A 25,089-nucleotide genomic window follows, 5' to 3' on the forward strand; every position below is an offset into this window, starting at 1 on the left:
ATTACTTTTGCCTGGCCTTTCACAGTATCTAGGCCCTTGATAGATTAACAGGTACAAAATAGTACACTATTTAGATGTAGGCATGTGGCATGCACTTATGAGGGCCTAAAAATGTGCTACAGTATGCTTAAAAAAGTATTGGAGTAAAACACCAGCCGGTGATTACTTTTGCGACGACTTTCACAGGATCTAGGCCCTTGACAGATTAACAAAATAGTACACTACTTAGATGAGGGCAGAAAAGTATGCTACAGTATGCTTAAAAAACATATTTGTGCACAACACCAGCAGTACACAAACAGTGCTGCAACAAACAGTCGCTGTGTACTAAACCCAAGATTTCACTTTCTGAAAGACTATTAAGAATGGACTTCTGGGTATTATACCGTCTACAGACTAGTATAACTAACAAAGAGAATGAGTTGCGATTAAATATTATTCCTCCTTCCACTGCTGTTTCTCAAGCTGAGCCAGCTTGTTCAAATGTATGAAGCAACACACAGCTCTCTGTCCCTTTCTGTAATACACTGCTGTAGAAAGTGACTGGGAGGTTAATGGCTGCAGTAAAAAAATAAAAATTCTGTGAAAAATGCACTACTTTCTGTCCACCAGAACGCTGATGTGACTATGAGGTGAAACGCTGCTGGAAAAAGCTTGTCTGTGTAACACACATCGCTGTCCTAACTCTCTACATTGAAAGGATGAAGTGACAAGCCGGAATCTGCTGCTGATTATATAGGGCTGTGACATCACAGGGGTGACTGGCTGCCGATAGGCTGCATCCTGCATGTGATTCAGGGTCCTCCCGCCTACCCTCGTTACCACCTTCCCAGAGTTCCTTGCCCCATGTTCTCACATGTGGATCTGCCATTTTAGATGCCCTGGAGGCTGGACCACACTAAATGGAGTTTACTGAAGAGATTTGCGTAATAGAATTGTGGCGATATTTGCATTCGTTGCAAATCGGATTTTTCATGAAATTCATAACAAATTTGTATTCATCAGATTCGATTTGCTCATCTCTAGTGATTATATACAGTGCCATATAGAGATACAGTTGAAACCAGAAGTTTGCATACACTATATAAAAAGACACACATGCGTGTTTTTCTCACTATCTGACATGAAATCAGATTAAACCTTACCATTTTAGGTCAATTAGGGTTAGCAAAATTATTTATATTTGCCAAATACCAGATTAATAAGAGAGATATTTTTTTAAAGGAATTTGTATTACTTTCTGCAAAGTCAAATGTGTACACACATTAGGAGTACTATTCCTTTAAAGGGGTACTACCCTGGAAAATATTTTTTTATTTTAATCATCTGGTGCCAGAAATGTAAACAGATTTGTAAATTACTTCTATTTAAAAATCTTAATCCTTCCAGTACTTATCAGCTGCTATATGCTCAACAGGAAGTTCTTTTCTTTTTGAATGTCCTTTCTGTCTGACCACAATGCTTTCTGATGACACCTCTGTCCAAGAATCTGCTTGCTATGGGGATTTGCTCCTGCTCTGGACAGTTCCTAAAATGGTCAGAGATGGCAGCAGAGAGCACTGTGGTCAGACAGAAAGGAAATTCAAAATGAAAAGAACTTCCTCTGTAGTATACAGCTGATAAGTACTGGAAGGGTTAAGATTTTTTAAATAGAAGTAATTTACAAGTATAATAATAAAAACCTATAGCTTATGCCTCTAGGACCTCACCAATGGTGCATAATGGTGTGGGCAAAGATAGATATAACAGCGTTTACTCAGAAATTGTTTTAATTCAGATTATAAAATATAATATATAAATAAAACAGTAACAAAATATCACATTACACTGGCACTTATCTAATGAAAATCTCACTGCGCCCTAGTGAGATATCCAAAATGTAAAAAAGATATATGAATAAATTGATATTCAAATGAGTCCATAAATCTGCAGATGAAATATGAAATAAAAATAAAATAAATCCGCAAAAGGTGTTTGGATTTGTGGCAAAATGATTGTAACATAAAGTCAATAAAAAAGTTGATGAATGGATGATACAGAGTATCTCTCACCACTGCTTCTGGCTTGTAGATGAGTCGCAGCCTTGTGTTCCTAGTGTGCCCCAATAGGTGGAGGGGGGCACAGGTTGGTATGTCTCCCTTAGCAGCCCCGTTGGCAGGGGGCGCAAATAGATGTTGCGTACCGTGAGCTCCGATAGCGGGGGAGCATGCAGAAGTTTCAGCGTTGGGGACCTCGTTCGCTGGCCGGCTTAGCACAGACGGCACTAGTCTGGCACTCCGGCAGGCGTGTCAGTCGGATCGGGTGCGACAACGGGTCTGATGGTGGTGGTACGCCGGGAGCGATGGAAGGTCCGGGATTGGCGTCCCACGTGGAAGCAGATGAGGCTATGCGATGCAATAGATGGTAAGGTTACAGCCAGGCAGGGCGGAGTAGGACAGATTTAACTCCTCTGTTGCCGTAACTTATACACATTTCTACTGAGGAAGGGGTCGGAGGTCCTTGTTTCCCAGTACCCCGAAACGCGTTTAGAAATCTGGCACTATTCACACAGTGACCATCAGTGTCCATCTGCAAACATCTTGGCAACAGAGGAGTTAAATCTGTCCTACTCCGCCCTGCCTGGCTGTAACCTTACCATCTATTGCATCGCATAGCCTCATTTCCTGCTTCCAAATGGGACGCCAATCCCGGACCTTCCATCCCTCCCGGCGCACCACCACCATCAGAACCGTTGTCGCACCCAATCCGACTGACACTCCTGCCGGAGTGCCAGACTAGTGCCGTCTGTGCTAAGCCGGCCAGCAAACAAAGTCCCCAACGCTGAAACTTCTGCATGCTCCCCCGCTATCTGAGCTCACGGTACGCAACATCTATTTGCGCCCCCTGCCAACGGGGCTGCTAAGGGAGACATACCAACCTGTGCCCCCCCCCCCACCTATTGGGGCACACGAGGAACACAAGGCTGCGACTCATCTACAAGCCAGAAGCAGTGGTGAGAGATACTCTGTATCATCCATTCATCAACTTTTTTATTGACTTTATGTTACAATCATTTTGCCACAAATCCAAACACCTTTTGCGGATTTATTTTATTTTAATTTCATTTTTCATCTGCAGATTTGTGGACTCATTTGAATATCAATTTATTCATATATCTTTTTTACATTTTGGATATCTCACTAGGGCCCAGTGAGATTTTCATTAGATAAGTGCCAGTGTAATGTGATATTTTGTTACTGTTTTATTTATTTATATATTATATTTTATAATCTGAATTAAAACAATTTCTGAGTAAACGCTGTTATATTTTCTTTGCCCACACCATTATGCACCATTGGTGAGGTCCTAGAGGCATAAGCTATAGGTTTTTATTATTTTACATTATTGTTGCCGGTGGGGTCCGGCTTTAGCTTTAACTGCCTCTGTCCTTCTGTTGTGAGCTGCACCTTATTTTTAATTTACAAGTATGTTTAACTTTCTGGCACCAGTTGATGTAAAAAAAAAGTTTTCCAGTGGAGTACCCCTTTAAACAATTTGGGACAGCCCATATCATGATGTCATGTCTTTGGAAGATTCTGGTTTATTGGCAACATCTGAGTTAATTAGAGACACACATGTAGATGTATTTTAATGAACACCAGAACATCATGGGAAAGTCTAAAGAAATCAGCCAATATATGAGCAAGAGAATTGTAGACTTGAACAAGTCTGGATCATCCTTGGGTGCAATTCCCAGATACCTGCAGGTGCCTCGTTCATCTGTACAAACAATAATACGCAAGTACAAGCAAGATGGGAATGTCCAGCCATCATTTCGCTCAGGAAGGAGACGGATTCTGTGTCTCAGAGATGAACGTGCTATGGTCCGACATGTGCATATAAACCCAAGAACAAAAGCAAAAGACCTTTGAAGATGCTGGCAGAAGCTGGTAAGATTGTGTCATTATCCACAGTGAAACGAGTACTGTATCAACAGGGACTGAAAGGCCACTCTGCCAGGAAGAAGCTATTACACCAAAAGAAACATATATTAGCCAGATTAATGTTTGCAAATGCACACAGGAAGAAAGAACTACATTTTTGGAGACATGTCCTGTGGTCTGACAAAACTAAAGTTGAACTGTTTGGCCATATTGATCATAGTTAAATTTGGAGGAAAAAGGGAGAAGCTTAAGGCTGGGTTCACACTACGTTTTGTCCCATACGGGACCACATACGGCAGGGGGAGCTGAAAACTTGCAGTCCCGTATGCGGTCCCGTATGTAATGCATTTCAATGAAACGCTGACTCCGGTCGGCTCATTTTTTGCCCCGTATGTGGTTTTCCCACCGCACCTAAAATCGTGGTCGACTATGATTTTAGGTCCGGTGGAAAATCGCATACGGGGCAAAAATGAGCCGACCGGAGTCAGCGTTTCACTCTGGTCAGCTAATTGAAATGCATTACATACGGGACCGCATACGGGACTGCAAGTTTTCAGCTCCCCCTGCCGTATGTGGTCCCGTATGGGACAAAACGTAGTGTGAACCCAGCCTAACTATGAAGCACTGGGTGGCAGCATCATGTTGAGGGGTTGTTTGGCTGCAGGAGGGACTGGTGCACTTCACAAAATAGATGGTATCATGAGAAAAGAAGATTATGTGGCAATACTAAAGCAATATCTCAAGACATCAGCCAGGAAGTTAAAGCTCGGGGGAAATGGGTCTTCCAAATGGACAATCACAGGAAGCATACTGGTTAAAAAGTGGCTTTAGGATAACAAAGTCAATGTTTTGTAGTGGCCATCACAAAGCCCTGACCTCAATCCTATTTAAAATCTATAGGCAAAGCTGAAAAGGCAGGTTGGAGCAAGGCGACCTTCAAAAATGGCTCAGTTACACCAGTTCTGACAGGAGAAATGGGCCAAAATTCCTACCAACTATTATAAGAAGCTTTTGGAAGGATCCAAAACGAGTGACCCAAGTCATACAGTTTAACCCCTTAAGGACGTAGCCGTTTTTTGCAAATCTGACCACTGTCACTTTAAGCATTAATAACTCTGGGATGCTTTAACTTATGAATTTAATTCTGAGAGTTTTTTCGTGACATATTCTACTTTCTGTTAGTGGAAAATTTTTGTCAATACTTGCATCATTTCTTGGTGGAAAAATCCAAAATGTCATGAAAAATTTGAAAATTTAGCATTTTTCGAACTTTGAAGCTCTCTGCTTGTAAGGAAAGTAGACATCCCAAATAAATATGTTGATTCACATATACAATATGACTAGTTTGTGTTTGCATCATAAAGTTGACATGTTTAAAGTTCTTGAACTCATTATAGATATTTTTAGTTTAGCAGCAATTTTCAAATTTTTCAAGAAAATTTCAAAATCTGATTTTTTTTTTTCAGGGACCAGTTCAGTTTCAAAGTGAATTTGAGGGTCTTTATGTTAGAAATACCCTATAATGGACCCCATTATGAAAACTGCACACCTTTAAAGTATTCAAAATGACATTCAGAAAGTTTTTTAACCCTTTAGGTGTTTCACAGGAATAGCAGCAAAGTGGAGGAGAAAATTCAAAATCTTTTTTTTTTACACTAACATGTGCTTGTAAACCCATTTTTCTTCATTTTACAAGGGTAATAGGTAAAAATGTCCCCCAAAATATGTAACCCTAATTCTCTCGAATAAGCAAAACCTCATATGTGGATGTAAAGTGCTGTGTGAGTGAACTAGAGGGCTCAGAAGGGAAGGAGCGACAATGGGATTTTTGGAGAGCAAATTTTGCTGAAATGGTTTTTGGGGGCATGTCTCATTTAGGAAGCTCCCATGGTGCCAGAACAGCAAAAAAAAAAACCTCACATGGCACACTATTTTGGAAACTACACCCCTCAAAGAACGAAGCAAGGGGTACAGTAAGCCATAACACCCCACAGGTGTTTGACAAATTTTCACTATAGTCGGACGTGAAAATGAAAAAAATTATATTTTTCACTAAAATGCTGGTGCAACCCCAAATTTTTCATTTTCACAAGAAGTAATAGGTAAAAATGTCCCCCAAAATTTGTAACCCCATTTCTTATGAGTAAGAAAATACCTCATGTATGGATGTAAAGTGTTCTGTGGGTGCACTAGAGGGCTCAGAAGGGAAGGAGCGACAATGGGATTTTGGAGAGCGAATTTTGCTGAAATGGTTTTTGCAGGGCATGTTACATTTAGGAAGCCCCCATGGTGCCATAACAGCAAAAAAAATAACCACATGGCACACTATTTTGGAAACTACGCCCCTCAAGGAACGTAACAAGGAGTATAGTGAGCCTTAACACCCCAGAGGTGATTTATGAATTTTCGCTAAATTTGGACTAAAATGCTGGTGTTATCCCAAATTTTTCATTTTTACAAAGGGTAATAGGGGAAAAAGCCCCCCAAAATTTGTAACACAATTTCTTCTGAGTATGGAAATACCCCATATGTGGATGTAAAGTGCTCTGCGGGCAAACTACAATGCTCAGAAGGGAAGGAGTGCTATTGGGGTTTTGGAAAGAGAATTGGGTTGGAATAGAAGTCGGGGGCCTTGTGCGTTTACAAAGCCCCCCGTGGTGCCAGAACAGTGGACCCCCCCCCCACATGTAACCCCATTTTGGAAACTGCATCCCTCACAGAATTTAAGGGGTGCAGTGAGCATTTATACCACACTGGCATTTGACAGATTTTCTAAATAGTGGGCTGTGCAAATGAAAAATAGCATTTTTCATTTTCACGGACCACTGTTCCAAAATTCTGTCAGACACCTGTGAGGTGTAAATGCTCACTGTACCCCTTATTACATTACATGAGGGGTGTAGTTTCCAAAATTGGGTCGCATGTGAGGGGGTCCATTGTTTTGGCACCATGGGGGCTTTGTAAACACACATGGCATACAATTCCAGCCAAATTCTCTCTCAAAAAGCCCAATGGCGCTCCTTCTCTTCTGAGCCCTGTAGTTAGCCCGCAAAGCACTTTACATCCACATATGGGGTATTTTCTTACTCAGAAGAAATGGTGTTACAAATTTTCTGGGCTTTTTCTCCTATTACCCCTTGTAAAAATAAAAACTTTGGGGTAACACTAGCATTTTAGTGAAAAAAAAATCAGATTTTTCATTTTCACGTCCAACTTTGATGAAAATTTGTTAAGGCTCACTATACCCCTTGTTACATTCCATGAGGGGTGTAGTTTCCAAAATGGGGTCACATGTGGGTGATTTTTTTTTTTGTGTGTTTATGTCAGAACTGCTGTAACTATCAGCCACCCCTGTGCAAATCACCAATTTAGACCTCAAATGTACATAGTGCACTCTCACTCCTGAGCCTTGTTGTGTGTCCGCAGAGCATTTTACGTCCACATATGGGGTATTTCCGTACTCAGGAGAAATTATGCTACACATTTTGGGGGTCTTTTTTTCCTTTTACCTCTTGCAAAAATGAAAAGTAGGGGGCAACACCAGCATATTAGTGTGAAATTTTTTATTTTTTTTACACTAACATGCTGGTGTAGAGCCCAACTTTACCTTTTCATAAGGGGTAAAAGGAGAAAAAGCCCCCCAAAATTTGTAGTGCAATTTTTCCCGAGTACGGAAATACCCCAAATGTGGCCCTAAACTGTTGCCTTGAAATACAACAGAGCTCCAAATTGAGAGAGCACCATGCGCATTTAAGGCCTTAATTAGGGATTTGCATAGGGACAGACACAATAGTGTTCCCCAAACAGGGTGCCTCCAGCTGTTGCACAACGCCCAGCTTGCCTGAACAGTTAATGGCTGTCCGGCAATACTGGGAGTTATTTTGCAACAGCTGGAGGCTCTGTTTTGGAAACACTGCCGTATGAGACATTTTTATTGGGGGGAGGGGCAGTGTAAGGGGGTATATATATAGTGTTTTGAACTTTATTTTGTGTTAGTGTAGTGTTTTTAGGGTACATTCATACGGGCAAGGGTTCACATCGAGTTTCCCGCTGGGAGTTTGAGCTGCAGGGGAAAATTTGCTGCAGCTCAAACTGAAAGGGAAACTCTCTGTAAACCTCCGCCCGTGTGAATGTACCCTGTACATTCACATGGGGGTGGCTAACCATCAACTATTGCAAAACTACAACTCCCAGCATGCACTGACAGACCGTGAATGCTGGGAGTTGTAGATCAACAGCTGGAGGCACACTGATTGGGAAACACTAAGTTAGGTAACAGACTGGGCGATATGCCACGATGGCTGCTGATAGATATCAGCAGTCATCCCATTCCGATCACCATGTTCAGAGACGCGGTGATCCAGGAAAGCTGTGCCATAAATGTACGGCGCTGTGCGCTAAGTACTTCTTAGCAGCACGGTACATTTGCGGTGATCATCCTTAAGGGATTAAGGGCAATGCTACCAAATACTAATGAAATGTATGTAAACTTTTGACTTTGCAGAAAGTTATAAAAATGATCTATCTCATTAGTCCGGCATTTGGCAAATATAAATGATTTTGGTAATGCTAATTGACCTAAAACGGGCAAGGTTCATTCTGGTTTCATGTCAGATACTGAGAAAAATATGCATATGTGTATTTTTATATAGTGTATGTAAACTTCTGGTTTAAACTGTATATACCAGCTGTACACAGGATCTGTATACCATAAAGGTGATTATATTAATGAGGATATAGAGGTAGATACATGCTGTACACTGTATCTGTATACCATATAAGTGATTATATACATGACTATATAGAGGTGGCTACCAGCTGTACCCAGATCTGTATACCATATCCGTGTTTATATACAGGACCATATGGAGATAGATACCAGGATGTACACAGGATCTGTATACCATAGAAGTGATTACATTTACATCGAGGGACTCACAATCAATGTCTTTTCTGATTGGGGTGTCCTCTTTCCTTTTTTTTTTTTTACATCAAGATCCAGCCAAAACTCATCTCTTAAAGTGTACCTGTCATTAGTGAACACTTTTTATATAATACAGAAAATAAAACATTTTACGTATATTTGTCATATACATTGGTTAAAAAATGTTTATTCTTGCCTGTGTGTCTTTGTAAAGAAATCAAATACAGGAAGTGTGGACAAGCAAGGCTCTGTGACACGCTCCTGGCTCACACAGCAGGATTATTGACAAGCCATGCTTGTCCCACCCACATTTCTTGTATTTGGTCTTCTCACAGAGACACACAGGAAAAAGCTGAAGGGGAAAGCATTTTTTTCACACAAATTTATACACATTTTTAACCAATGTATATAATGGTATTATCTACATTATATAAAAAGTTTAACCTCTTTATGACAAACTTGTTAGACTCCACATTTTTCCAGTGCCCTGCCCTCCTCTACACAATCTCCCCTTCTATAGGCCTCATACTGTTATAATGCCCTCCTTGGTGTCCTGCACAGTAAAAAAAAAAAAAAAAAAAAGCAGGTATGTAGTTAGGTAGCCAGGTATGTAATTAGGTAGGGGTATGCAGGTATCCAGTTATGTGGGTAGGTAGGTAGCTATTTAGGTTGACCATCTGGAAGTTTCTCCCTTCAGCACACAGGATCTTTGGAGCTCAGCCAGAGTTGGGTGGCCAACTCTAGGAGGAGTCCTGGTTGCTTAAAAAAATTTCCATTTAAGAATTATGGAGGTCACTGTGCTCTTGGGAACTTTCAGTGCAGCCAGAAATTTTTGTATCCTTCTCAAGATCTGTAGCTCCACACAATCCTGTCTCTGAGTTCAAAACCAAGGCATGAGCAGTTCCTTTGATCCTCATGGCTTTCATGGTTTTTGCTCTGCTGTGCATTTTCAGCTGTTTGACCTTATATAGACAGGAATGTGTCTTTCTAACTCATTTCCAATCAACTGAATGTACCACAGGTAACTCCAATCAAGGAGTCTCATTGACGTTGAAGAGATGTGGGAGGCCCCAATTGCTTTCTTTTTTCAAACGAGAAACTCTTTGGTGAGATTTGTAGAAAGTGGTTGAAGCAAGCAGATGCAGGGATATTAGTGAAGTAGAGAAACTACTTGTTATTTTAGTTGTTTTAAGCTATACAAATTGTTAAATTATTTTTCTAACTGAGTGTTTGTAAATTTTGCATATAAACCTAATTTATTATGAGGGTTCATTTATTTTGAATTCAGCTGCATTTCATTCCACTTCAAGCACTTATCTAATATCCCTGTACTGTGTCTGTCTTAACTACAGGGTGAGCAGTATAAGGTTTCCAGGGGAAAGTGCTGTGGTGAATGTATACCGTCAGCATGCAACATTATAACACCGAGTGGAGAAAATGCAACTTTGAAGGTGGGTAGAAAGCTTACAGATTCACCAATGACTCATAGGCATAGAACAGTGAAATTAATTAGTCAAGGTATCTAAATAGAAATCATATGTGCAGTGGACATTCTTCTCAGGAATTCTCGATCACATTTATACTTCATGAACACAGATATATTATGGCTCCAAATGCCCAGTACACTCCTTACTTTACTGTTAAGATCACACAAGCAGGGCTGTAGCTATAAACTTTACATTATCATGACTAGTATGATTACTTACTAAAAAAAATATAAAAAAATAAAGAAATGGAGCTTAAAATCCATCTTGCCACAATGTTCTGTGTATGCAATGGCGTCTATAGTGGAGGACATGCATATTTAACCCCTTAAGGATGCAGGGTTTTTCCGTTTTTGCATTTTCATTTTTCCCTCATCACCTTCTAAAAATCATAACGCTTTCAATTTTGCACATAAAATTCCATATGATTGCTTATTTTTGCGCCACCAATTCTACTTTGCAGTCATATTAGTCATTTTACCCAAAAATACACAGCGAAACAGAAAAAAAAATTTATTGTGCGACAAAATTGAAGAAAAAACGGGGCTTCCGTTTCTACGCAGTGCATTTTTCAGTAAAAATAACACCTTATCTTTATTCTGTAGGTCCATACGATTAAAATGATACCCTACTTATATAGGTTGGATATTGTCGTACTTCGGAAAAAAAATCATAACTACATGCAGGAAAATTTATATGTAAATTAATTCTCATCTTCTAACCCCTATACCTTTTTTATTTTTCTGCGTATGGGCCGGTATGAGGGCTCACTTTTTGCGCCGTGTTCTGAAGTTTTTATCGGTACCATTTTTGTATTGATCAGACTTTTTGATCGCTTTTTATTCACTTTTTCATGATATAAAAAGTGACCAAAAATACACTATTTTGGATTTTTTTTGCGTGCACGCCATTGACCGTGCGATTTAATTAATACATTTTTATAGATTGGACATTTTCGCACACGGCGATACCACATGTTTCTTTTTATTTTTATTTTCACATTTTTTTTTATGGGAAAAGGGGGGTGATTCAAACTTTTATTAGGGTAGGGGTTAAATGACCTTTGTTAACTTTTTTTTTCACTTTTTTTTTGCAGTGTTATAGCTCCCATAGGGACCTATAACACTGCACACACTGATCTCCAATGCTGATCCCTGCAAAGCCATAGCTTTGCATGGATCAGTGAGATAGGGGCTTGATTGCTCAAGCCTGTAGCTCAGGCTTGGAGCAATCAATCGACAATCGGACGCCGTGGAGTCAGGTAAGGAGACCTCCGCCTGCGTCCCCGCTGATCTGGAACATCGCGATTTTATCGCAATGTCCCGATCAGCCTGACTGAGCTGCCAGGAAGCGTTTACTTTCATTTTCAGATGCGGCGGTCAACTTTGATCGACCGCATCTGAAGGGTTAACAGCACGCGGCACAACGATCGATGCAGCGCGCTGTTAGCCCAGGGTCCCGGCTGCCGGGACCGACCCGGTGTGATGCGGGGTCATGGCGTGACCCCGTTTTAAACACCGGGACCGGGCGTAGGGCGTACAGGTACGCCCTACGTCCTTAAGGAGATAATGTAGGGATATGTATTCAGTGCTGTCTTTGCTCTTACAAAGTGAGGATTAAAGAAAAATAAGTAGATCTCTAATACAGATAAAGCAAGCCCTTACATATATAAGTAAAAAAGAACTGCTGGAAGTTGTGAATCACTGTTTATTTAGAGGACCAGAGCTTCTTCAGGGTCCTGTACAGTGCAAACAGTGTCCCAAAAAAACTAACATGGAGCCACCCTCACCCGGTGTCCAAAGAAGTAGCTAACCCTGGCACAGGTAAAGAGTATCACAGAACATGTAGTACCTCACTGTAATGTAGGAAGGCACTAACAGACAGCCAGTCAGTGCATGCACTTTACTAATACAGGTGTTTTACCAGTTAATGCCCATTCTGTTTGGACAGTTCCTCCAGCCATTGACATATTTCGCAGATCTGGACTATCCGTAACATTGTATGTTGAATATAGTTTAAGGTTACAATGGCCTAGAAAAATTGTATGTTAAAAATATTGTAAACTAAGGCCATTGTAAGTTGAGGGAGGACTGTATTAATTTGTTCTGGAACGACGATTGTTAGAAGGAAACATACAGATGTGCAGTGCTAAGAAAGGTTTGATTGCAGGGGGTTCAACCGCTGGGACTCCCCCATGATCTCCCGTATGGGGCCCGACTCTACCCCGGCTGAGCTTCTGTGTGTGACTTTCCGCGCATAGAAGCTTAGCTGGTACAAACATGCCCCCTCCATTCATGTCTATGGGAATTGCGGAGACACATCGTTCCTGTTTCTTCGCCTCTCCCACAGAGATGAATGGAGGGGGAGTGTTTCGAACAACTGACGCAGCTCATCCTGGTGAGAGCAATACAGGAGATGTAATACTGCACTCTAGAAAGGTGCTATTAGACATATATCTAATACATGGGTTTTAACAGTTTCATGTGCCACAGGTCAGCATTGCCTGTGACCTTGTATGTTGAATGTTGTTTCATGTTACAATGGCCAAGGAAAGGCCACAGTATGCTAAAAAATAGTGGTGGGAATTTATCATTTCTTTAGAGATGTTTTTGTGTGTATATTTGTCTCACAGTTGGTGCGTGCTGCGCTCTTTTTATGCGACTTTTTGTTTTACACTTTTTTTTTTTAGTGTGTACAGATCAGCTGTAAAGCTTAGTCTTTTGCAGTGGCAATTAATTTATCAACTGAAATAATTTTTGAGCAAACAACAACAAAAAAAATTACAAAAATACACCAGCCCAGACACAGATTATTGGTGTGTGTGGAGTAGCATTTCAGCAAATATGTACCCGGAGAAAATTTATCAAATGCCATGTGACCATTTAATACATTTGGTGCACCTACACATTACTAGCACACAAAAAAGTTGTACAAAAATACTTCACCTACAGTAATAAATGCCCCAATGTACCTGAAACCATTAAAAAATGAGGGCACAAGGTATTTTGAACATTTATTTTCTATTATTAATGTATGGATGGATTATAAATAATTTATACTTGTATTCTATTCTTTATAAGGCAGGGGAATCATGGCCTTCACCAAAAGACAAATGTATATCTTATGGATGTACTCAAGTCAATGGAAAGTTCTATTCTGTTTTAAACAATAACACCTGCACTGCTGTGAATGCTGAAGACTGCGAATCAGTAAGTTATCCATCTTGAAGGAATGAAACATTAGACTGCATTTAAACACCTAAATTCTAAAGTACCTAGTGGTACTGGATGTAGTTGAGAAAGGGAAAATAACAATTTCTTACTATTTACTTACCTTGAACTGATTCCTGACTTAGACATGTATCCATGTCATTTCAAATTTTGACATCTGATATAAATGTTTCTATTCTATGATCAGTGTCTATAATAAGCTTGCTCCTATGAAGCGGTTAAAGGGGTTATCGACCATAAGGTGATTTTAGTACGTACCTGGCAGACAGTAATGGACATGCTTAGGAAGGATCTGCACTTGTCTTGGGGCTAAATGGTTGTGAGATTACCATAACACTGTGGCTAGCGTTTTGTGAACTGGTATTTCCTGTTTGAGTTTTTCTTTTTTGACTACAAATCCCATAATTCAATTTTCCGCCCTCCCACACATCAGCCACCCTACCCATTGAAACATACATTAGCAGCATCCATCAAAAGACCAGTGGTTTTCAATCGGCCGCATTGCAATCTGGGAAAAATCTAAGACAACAGTCCTTTTGTATGCTGTTAAAAATAAATATTGGGTTAAAAATCACAGAAGAATTGTGAGAAAACTATCACACACAGGTACAGACACTATATTATGAACTACATTAACTTTACAGACCCTGTAGCATAGTCAAATAAAAAAAAGATCATGAGAAATGAGAAAGATCTCACAACACAAGTAGAGATGAGCGAACTTACAGTAAATTCGATTTGTCACGAACTTCTCCGCTCGGCAGTTGATGACTTATCCTGCATGAATTAGTTCAGTTTTCAGGTGCTCCCGTGGGCTGGAAAAGGTGGATACAGTCCTAGGAGACTCTTTCCTAGGACTGTATCCACCTTTTCCAGCCCACCGGAGCACCTGAAAGCTGAACTAATTTATGCAGGATAAGTCATCAACTGCCGAGCAGAGAAGTTTGTGACGAATCAAATTTACTGTACGTTCGCTCATCTCTAAACACAAGATTACAAAAATGCTCAGTACTAAATATTTGCTTACTTTTTTCACTTGCAATAAAAAATGTTGATACTGTGACCATTATGAAACAATCAGATTGCTGTTCTTTATGCTAGCATCAACGGAGCTTGTTCACCACTGCAGGACTATGATATCAGTTTTGACAGGAAAATCACTCTTTCCTTTCGACACTTATTGCCATTCTGCAGTGCTAAACAATCTACATTGAATCTCCAAAGCACTACAATTCAACTGTTTGATAAAGGTCATAGCATTTGACCAAAATATCACACTATTAAAATTAGTTCAAGTTCTTAGCACGTCTGTAATGTTACAGATGAAGTCAATAAAACATCTCCCAGAATGCAATGCAGCACAGATTACTGCATTATAGAAGCTCAGCAAAGTAGTAAGGGTATGTGTATAAAAAAAGTTAATTATATATTACAACAGCAACCAAAATAATTGTGAATGCTGCTCTAAACTATATATCATTTATAAAACTGTACAGTTGATTTAATTGTTGTTTTCTAGAACCATTCTATTACAGTATATGGTTTAATCATTTTAAAAATAAAAATAAACTTTAAAGGTTAGCATCACCAATTTATTGGTATAGGCTTGTAGAGCTGGTGATACTGAGGAAAATCATACTCACTGATCCTCACCCTCACTACAAGCTTATATGAACAGGTTAGTGAGGGTGATACTGATGACCGTTTCCCTTTAATATAATTACATTAATTACACTACACGACTGCCTACTAATCCCAGATAACAGATTATGCCACACAGGAGTTGACCGATGGTGAAAAAAAAGGTAACAACACTACTGGAGAAATACTTCTTAGGCTATGTTAACACAGTGGAATGTCCGTGATGTTGCTGCCACAGAAATTCTGCTGTGTGAACAAAACAGCAGAATCCCATTTAAATCAATGGGAATCTTCTGCTGAGGAATTTCCGTGCAGAATATTCATGCAGAATTCTGCATGGACATTCTACCGTGTGAGCATAGCCTAACGCTTAGTATAATGACAACTTATTAATTATCATATTTATAGGCAATATAGATTCTTTTTGGTGCTCGTAAATACCTGATCAAAAACTAAAATTACCACTCTATTTTTACAACCATGCAGGGTGTGTTTGTGCAGGGCAAGCTGTCGTAGAGAGGGGCACAACCTAACTTGGTGGGACCTCCAACAGAAATTGAAGTCTCCCGAAACTATTAAAGGGGTACTCCACTGGCCCAGCATCCTGAACATTTTGTTCCAAAACGTTGTGACGTCGTGATGTCACAGCCACACCCCTTGTGACATCACGTCACACCCCCTCAATGAAAGTCTATGGGAGGGGGCGTGGCAACAAAATGTTTCGGATGCTGGGCCAGTGGAGTACCCTTTTAAATAAAGTTGGAGTATTTAATATCTGTGTCATGAGGCAACAAGTAAAGTTGTGCCATGCTGCTTCTTGCTGTTAAAATGGTCATATGAAGAAAGGTTAGATTACTCACATACACTGGTTAGTTTTACCTTTGGGATCAACACAGGGACATTATTATGATGTTTGGAAGTTAACCTATGCCACTAAGTATCTCACATGCAAGCCTTTTACAATTTGTAATGTCTTTACTTGTTTGTGTTCCACTTACTTAATTTATGCATTTATTTAATGTTTTTCTTTTGAAAAGGGCGTTATTGAAGTGAGTGAGAATGGGTGCTGTTCAAGATGCAAGGGTAAGATTGTTTTCAAAGAAAAAAAATAGGTGGAGAGTATATTTGGTAAAGGAGGAAAGTGTATTTAAAAGAAAAACTATCACAAGAAGACAGTTTTAAATTAGAGGGGCAAAGGTTTATGCAGTAATATCAGAACATATTACTTTACTGAGAGAGTAGTGGATGCATTGGATAGCCTTCCTTCAGAACCATGAGCTGCACAAAACAGATACATGAAAGCGGGAAGACACTGACTTTTTTTTTTACCCGTACAGGACCCAGGGCGTATGGATACGGCCTGTGTAACTGGGTCTTAAGGAACCAGGGCGTACAGGTACGCCCATGGGAATTCCGGTCCCCGCCGTGCGCCGGGCAGGGACCGGACCGGGGTGACTGCTGATATCGATCAGCAGGCACCCCGCGCAAATGCCCAGGGGGGTCATCAGACCCCCCATGTCGGCAATCGCGGAAAATCGCAAGTGAATTCACACTTGCAATTTGCATGATTCTGGGTCATTCCGGGTCTATGGGGACCCGGAATATAAGGGGAATCGTGGTTGTCCAAGACACCAACGATCCCCCTGAAGGGATAAGAGTGAGGTGGCAGGGGTGCCATCCCTCCTATCCCTGCTATTGGTCGTATAGACGCGACGACCAATAGCAGATCGAGGGCAGGGGGGTTAACTTTCGTTTTCCCCGTTCTGCCCACCCACAATAGGCGGGGCAGGACGGAGAATCCGACAGAGACCGGCACTGATGGTCACTTACCGATCTGCGGAGGCTGTGGGCGACGGTGATCAGCGGGCGGCGTTGTCGTGCGGCTGGCTCCTTGGATCCTACGCAAGCCGGTGAGTTGCCTAGTAACATCTGGAGGGCTACAGTTTGAGACCACTACACAGTGGTCTCTAACTGTAGCCCTCCAGATGTTGCAAAACTACAACTCCTAGCATGCCCACACAGCAGTTTGCTGTCTGTTCATGCTGGGGTTTGTAGTTTTGCAACATCTGGAGTGCCACAGTTTGGAGATCACTGTGCACTGGTCTCTAAACTGTAGCCCTCCAGATGTTGCAAAACTGCATCTAAGCATGCTCAAACAGCTGTCTCAGGAATGCTGGGAGTTGTAGTTGCATACCTCCAGCTGTTGCATAACTACATCTCCCAGCATGCCCTTCGGCGATCAGTACATGCTGGGAGTTGTAGTTTTGCAACAGCTGGAGACACACTGGTTGGAAAATACTGAGTTAGGTAACAGAACCTAACTGAAGGTTTTCCAACCAGTGTGCCTCTAGCTGTTGCAAAAGTACAACTCCCAGCATGCACGGTCTATCAGTCCATGCTGGGAGTTGTAATTTTGAAACAGCTGGAGGTTTGCCCCCCCACCCATGTGAATGTACATGGTACATTCACACAGGCAGGTTTACAGTAAGTTTCCTGCTTGAAGTTTGAGCTGCGGCAAATTTTTCGCTGCAGTGCAAACTCCTAGCGGGAAACTCACCGTAACACGCCAGAGCGAATGTACCCTAAAAACACTACACTAACACATAATAAAGGGTAAAACACTACATATACACCCCCTTGCACTGCCCCCCCCCCCCACAATAAAAATGAAAAACGTGTTGTATGGCAGGGTTTCAAAAACAGAGCCTCCAGCTGTTGCAAAACAACTCCCAGCATTTCCGGACAGCCACCGACTGTCCAGGTATGCTGGGAGTTTAGCAACAGCTGGAGGTACCCTGTTTCGGAATCACTGGCATAGAATACCCCTATGTCCACCCCTATGCAATCCCTAATTTAGTCCTCGAATGCGCATGGCGCTCTCTCACTTCGGAGCCCTGTCGTATTTCAAGGAAACAGTTTAGGGACACATATGGGGTATTTCCGTACTCGGGAGAAATTGCACTACTAATTTGGGGGGGCTTTTTCTCCTTTTACCCCTTATGAAAAGGAAAAGTTGGGGGCTACACCAGCTTGTTAGTGTAAAAAAAAATTAAAATGTTTACACTAACATGCTGGTGTTGCCCCAAACTTTTTATTTTCACAAGCGTTAAAAGCAATTTCTCCTGAGTACGGAAATACCCCATATGTGGGCGTAAAATGCTCTGCGGGCGCACAACAAGGCTTAGGAGTGAGAGTGCACCATGTACATTTGATCTGACATAAACGCAAAAAAAGAAATACCCAAATGTGACCCCATTTTGGAAACTACACCCCTCAACGTAACAAGGGGTATAGTGAGCCTTAACACCCCATAGGTGTTTAATGAAAATTAGAATTTTCACTAAAATGCTGGTGTTACCCTAAATTTTTCATTTTAACAAGGGAAAAAAGGAAAGAAGCCCCCCCCCCAAATATGTAACCCCATTTCTTTTGAGTAAGAACATACCCCTTATGTGGATGTAAAATGCTCTGCGGGCGAACTACAATGCTCAGAAGAGAAGGAGCGCCATTGGGCTTTTGAAGAGAAATTTTATCCGGAATTGAAGGCCATGTGTGTTTACAAAGCCCCCATAGTGCCAGAACAATGGACCCCCCCCCCACATGTGACCCCATTTTGGAAACTACATCCCTCATGTAATGTAATAAGGGGAACAGTGAGCATTTTTGGAACAGTGGTCGGTGAAAATGAAAAATGTAATTTTTCATTTGCACAGCCCACTGTTCCAAAGATCTGTCAAACGCCAGTGGGGTGTAAATACTCACTGCACACCTTATTAAATTCTGTGAGGGGTGTAGTTTCCAAAATAGGGTCACATGTGGCAGGGTCCACTGTTCTGGCAGAAAGGGGGACTTTGTAAACGCACATAGCTCCTGACTTCCATTCCAAACAATTTTTTTTTCCAAAAGTTCAATGGTGCTCTTTCTCTTCTGAGCATTGTAGTGCGCCAGCAGAGCACTTGACGTCCACACATGGGGCATTTCCATACTCATAAGAGATGGGGTTACACATGTTGGGGGGCATTTTGTCCTATTATCCCTTGTAAAAATGTTTAATTTGAGGGAAAACTAGCATTTTAGTGAAAAAAAATTATAATAATTTACACATCCAAATTTAACGAAGAGTCGTCAAACACCTGTGGGGTGTTAGGGCTCACTGGAACCCTTATTATGTGCCTTGAGGGGTGTAGTTTCCAAAATAGTATTTTTTTGCTCTTCTGGAACCATAGGGGCTTGCTAAGGCTAGGACTCCACAGAGTTTTTTGCCCTGCAATTTTTGTGGCATAAAAACACCAGAAAAACTGCCAGTTTTCCCCTGCGTTTTGGCGTTTTTTCTGGCATTTTTTTCTGGCGTTTTTACCTTTGTGTGGAATTTGCCTTTTTTGGCCCCTTTTGTGTTTTTTTTTACAAAATAGTTGGGTACCAACAAAAAAAAACGGAAAAAAACGAACGCAGTAGGGATGTAAAAATGTATTTAACTAAAACAAAATTTTAATAAATTTTTTTATAGATAAGTTGTATGTGTTTAACTTTTTTTTCTCTTTTTTTTCACATTTTTTTATGTAGTACTACTACTACTACTCCCAGCATGGAACACACCGTTCCATGATGGGAGTAGTAGTACCTGTACTATAGACATATCACCCCGGGTGTCAGTCTGACACCCGATGCGATCGTCCATAATATAGCAGAGATGTGGCTCTATACAGCGCTCACATCTCTGCTCTATTCACATCACTGGCCGTTCATATTTTCTGCCCAGAGCAGTGATTGGCCGGATGGTTGCAGCCAATCACAGCTCTGAGGAAAAGATGAATGAATGAGTGGCCGGCCCAGAGTACAGTGCAGAGGAGGGATGTGAGCGATGTATACAGCCGCTCTGCATCTCTGCTATAGACAGGATGGTCACAGTTGGTGTCAGTAGTAAATTACTTCTATTAAAAAATCTTAATCCTTCCTGTACTTTAGTTGCTGAATTCTACAGAGGAAATTCTTTTCTTTTTGGAATGCTCTCTGATGACATCACGAGCACAGTTCTCTCTGCTGACGTTATTATAATAATAATAATAACGCTTTATTTAATGTTGTCCTTAGTGGGATTTGAACCCAAGTCCCCAAGCACTGCAAGGCAGCAGTGCTAACCACTCAGCCACCATGCTGCCCTTAGCATACATCTGCTATGCATGGTTGCTAAAATGGACAGAGATGTCAGCAGAGAGCACTGTGCTCGTGATGTCATCAGTGTTCCAAAAACAAAGGAATTTCCTCTGTAGCATTCAGCAGGAAGGATTAAGATTTTTTAATAGAAGTAATTTACAAATATGTTTAACTTTCTGCCACCAGTTGATTTAAAAGAAAAAAGTTTTTTTTTTTTTTTACCTTTAACTGCAGGTAATCCTACTCCCAACATGGAGCACACTCTGCTCCATGCTGGAAGCTTTAGTACCTGCATTAATAGACAGATCGCAGTGAGTGTAACTTCTGACACCCACTGTGATCTGTCTATTAATGCAGGTACTACAGCTCCCAGCATGGAGCAGAGTGTACTCCATGTTGGGAGTAGTAGTACTTGTAGTTAAGGAAAGATCACTGCGGGTATCACTCCTGACACCCGCTGTGATCCTCCTGTATAATTTATGGATGCAGTGGCCGCTCTCCTATGGTTCCGAATTCTCACAGAGAGCTGTGATTGGCTGGAACCATCTGGCCAATCACAGCTCTCTGCGGGAAATATGAATATGTGTATATATACGTCAGTGCAGGGGACCATAGAAGAGCGGCCGCCGCATCTATACATTATACAAGAGGATCGCAACGGACCCTCTGTCAATAAGTACAGGTTACTACTACGCCCATCATGGAACAGTGTGTTCCATGTTGTGAGTAGTAATACTATTGAAAAAATGTTACAAAAAAAAGTGAAACACACACACACACACACTACATTTTATTATTGTCGGCTACATTTTTAGTGCTTTACCCGCCCACATAAATTGATCCCTGTTTAAAAATTATTAAACATTTCGTAATAAAAAAGATACATTTCGTTAGATACAATTTTTTCCATCACTACTGTATCTTTTTTATCATTATTATTATAATTTTTATGGTACCCTACGAAATTTTAATAAAAAAGGTATCACCATCATTTTTTTGGATCACTAAAGTAAAAAAAAAGAATAAAAACCGCCTGCAAAAACGCAAAATTTTAAACCAACATGGCGTTTTTCTTGGCGTTTTTGCTCTCCCATAGACTTGTATGGTAGGAAAACGCCACGATTTCAGGGCAAAAAATGCCAAACTAGGTTTTGTCGGGTGATTTGAAAATCCAGCCTCTGAGCCCGAAATTGCTGAAAAACGCCAAAAGGATTGAAAAAAACGCCAAACTGAAAAACGACAAGTGAATCTGGCATTTTGCAGTTTACTATTGACTTGCAGCTAACATCTGGACGCTGTGTTTTTTCACTGAAAAAACACCATGCGGGAATATTGCTGTTTTTTTATGGCGTTTTTGCAAAAAAAACCCTCAGTGGAGTTCCAGCCTAAATGTGACATGTCCCCCAAAAACCATTTAAAAAAAAAACTCACTCTCCAAAACTCGCTCCTTCCCTTCTGAGCCCTCTACTGCGCCTGCCGAACACTTGACATACACATATGAGGTATTTCCTTACTTGAGAGAAATTGGGTTACCCAATTTATGAAGATTTCTCTCCTTTTACCCCTTGTAAAAATTCAATAACTGGGTCTACAAGAACATTCCAGTGTAAAAAATTAAGATTTTAAATTTTCTCCTTCAATTTGCAGCTATTCCTGTGAAACACCTAAAGGGTTAACAAACCTTTTAAATGTCATTTTGAATACTTTGAGGGGTGCAGTTTTTATAATGGGGTCATTTATGGGGTATTTCTAATATGAAAATGCTTCAAATCCACTTCAAAACTGAACTGGTCTATGAAAAATTTTGATTTTGAAAATTGTGAAAAAAATTGGAAAATTGCTGCTATACTTTGAAGCCCTCTGATGTCTTCCAAAAGTAACATGTCAACTTTATGATGCAGACATAAAGTAGACATATTGTATATGTGAATCAATATATAATTTATTTGGCATATTCATTTTCCTTATTAGCAGAGAGCTTCAAAGTAAAAAAAAATGCAAAATTTTTATTTTTTTCATCAAATTTTGGAATTTTTCACCAAGAAATTATGCAAGTATCGACAAAATTTTACCACCAGAATAAAAGGTAAAAGCATCCCAGAGTTATTAATGCTTAAAGTGACAGTGGTCAGATGTGCAAACAATGGCTGGGTCCTACAGTGAAAATTGGCTGGGTCCTTAAGGGGTTAAGGACCAAGCCCATTTTCACCTTCAGGACCAGGCCAATTTTATTTTTGCGTTTTCATTTTTTCCTCCTTGCCTTCTAAAATCCATAACTCTTTTATATTTCCATCCACAGACCCATATAACGGCTTATTTTTTTGGGCAACAAATCATCCTTTTTTTCAATTAAATGTACGGCGAACCGCAAAAAAAATTTTTACAGAGAAAATTTTAATGAAAACCACAATTTTGCGAATTTTGGAAGCTTTCGTTTTCACACTGTACATTTTACGATAAAAAATTACATGCTTTCTTTATTCTGTGGGTCAATACAATTAAAATGATACCCATGGTTACACACTTTTCTATTATTGTACCGCTTAAAAAAAAATCTCAAACTTTTTGTACAAAATCAGTATGTTTAAAATCGCCCCATTTGGCCACCTATAACTTTTTAATGTTTCCGTATATGGGGCGGTATGAGGGCTCACTTTTTGCGCCGTGGTCTGTACTTTTTATTGTTACCACATTTACATATATGAAACTTTGAAATCACTTTTTGTATTTTTTTGGGAATAAAATGTTACAAAGAAGCAGCAATTTTTGACTTTTTATTTTTTTACGTTTACGCCATTCATCGTGCGCAATCATTAACATATTTTGATAGTTCGGACATTTACACATGCGGCAATATCAAATGTGTTTATTAATTTATTTTTATGGTTTTTGGGGGTAAAATGGGAAAAAGGGACAATTTTTTTATTGGGGGAGGGGACTTTTCATATTTTTCCTACTTTTTATTTTTAACTTTTGTTTTACACTTTTTATGTCCCCATAGGGGACTAGCTATAGGAATCAGTTGATTGCTAATTCTGTTCTGTGCTATGCCTAGGGCATAGCACTGATCAGTGTTATCGGCAATCTTCTGCTCTGGTCTGGGTTTGCTAAATCTCAGACCAGAGGAGAAGAACCCAGGAGATGGCCACTTGCAGGTGAGGAAGCCTCCGGCCGCCATTGTTTGGTTGATCGGATCCCCACAGCAGCACTTCGGGCGATCTGATCATCCATTCAAACACGTGCATTGCCGCAGATGCATCCGAGGTGTTAATGGCGGACATCAGTGGGATCGCTGATGTCTGCCATTACCGGCGGGTCCCCAGTTGCCGATAGCAGCCGGGACCTGCAGTGCATGAGGCGAGCACCGATCCGATGCTCGCAGTCATGTACAGGACGTAAATGTACGTCTTGGTGCACGAAGTACCTAACCTAAGGTGTTGAATACTTGGGTATCTAAAATAAATTATAATTTCACAAAGCCAACGTAACTAGTCATTGGGGTGGCTCCCGGAAGCTGATATGCCCCGACAGATTTCAGTGACACGTCTCTCCCTAGGAATGACAACAGGCTGGGGAGCCCACAGGGTGGGGAGCAGCTGTGGGGACTGCCACACACAACTTCTTACCAGTACCAGTTTTTAAATTGTGATTTCTCTGAAATTAGTAAATCATAGTGGCTTATGTTTTCTTCCTCATCATCTTTTAAGGCCCATCATTTTTTTTAATCTTTCCACTGACAAGTTGTCATTCTTACTGGCACCCTATTTACCATATAATGTATTATAAAGCCAAAAAAAAAAAAATATATATATATATATATATATATATATATATGTATATATATATATATATATATATATATATATATATATATATATATATATATATATATAAAATGAATTTTCTATGGGTTATTAAAATTCCAATACCAAATGTGGATAATTTTTATGGCAAATCTGTTTTTATTAAGTTTTAAAAGAATAATCCAACAATAATCAGCTGAGAAAGAGGCTCCAGCATCAGAGAGGGCTATGCAGGGCCAATAACAAAGAAACTAGTGTCAGTTAACACAAGATAAGGCGGTTAGAGAAAGAAACAGCTCACAACATACAAATCTTATGCAAAAGTAGAAAACAAGTTAGATTCACCACCCGAGGTAGAAGGCATATGTCCAGAGGGGGGCAAGCTCCAAAGAGGGTCATATGACCTGTACCACATAAAAAAGAGAATGAGGTAAAAGAGAAGGAAAGTAGGACAGAGGCCCCAGAGAAAGAGAGGGGATAGAAGGGGTAAAGAGGGAAGGAAGGGGCAGGGAAAGAGGAAAAGGTAACACCACCTAGAGGGGAAACAAGGGAAGGGAAAAGGAAAAGTGAGTAATGGATTAATGGATTATTACTAGATTACTAGAGAGGAACTCGGGACTCCTTTTGGGAGAAGCCTAAGTCAGCCACAGACTGACAAAGGAGTCCAAGAAATCCCTATCATTCGCAACCATCTCAATCCTCTGGACCCTATTCAAGGTCTCCACGCCAAGGTCTCCCCACGGTCTCAACTTCACCCTGGATGGCATTTCTGAAGAATTGATTCACATATACAATGTGTCTACTTTATGTTTGCATCATAAAGTTGACATGTTTTACTTTTTAGAAGACATCAGAGGGCTTCAAAGTTCAGCAGCAATTTTCCACAAAAATTTTCAAAATCTGAATTTTTTAGGGACCAGTTCAGTTTTG

The 25,089-nt window shown here is 40.4% G+C and overlaps 1 protein-coding gene across 1 annotated transcript in view; it reads left to right on the forward strand.

Annotated features, from left to right (window-relative positions):
* Positions 1–25,089, forward strand: part of LOC130277498 (mucin-5B-like) — a 139,772-nt gene that overhangs the window by 100,438 nt on the left and 14,245 nt on the right. Inside the window, exons 10-12 of the mRNA XM_056528173.1 lie at positions 10,200–10,298; positions 13,412–13,540; positions 16,240–16,285. Coding sequence (XP_056384148.1) covers positions 10,200–10,298; positions 13,412–13,540; positions 16,240–16,285 — 274 coding nt within the window. The remainder of the gene's footprint in view (positions 1–10,199; positions 10,299–13,411; positions 13,541–16,239; positions 16,286–25,089) is intronic.

This window comes from Hyla sarda, chromosome 6 (assembly GCF_029499605.1).
Source record: "Hyla sarda isolate aHylSar1 chromosome 6, aHylSar1.hap1, whole genome shotgun sequence".
NCBI classification, from domain to species: Eukaryota; Metazoa; Chordata; class Amphibia; order Anura; family Hylidae; genus Hyla; species Hyla sarda.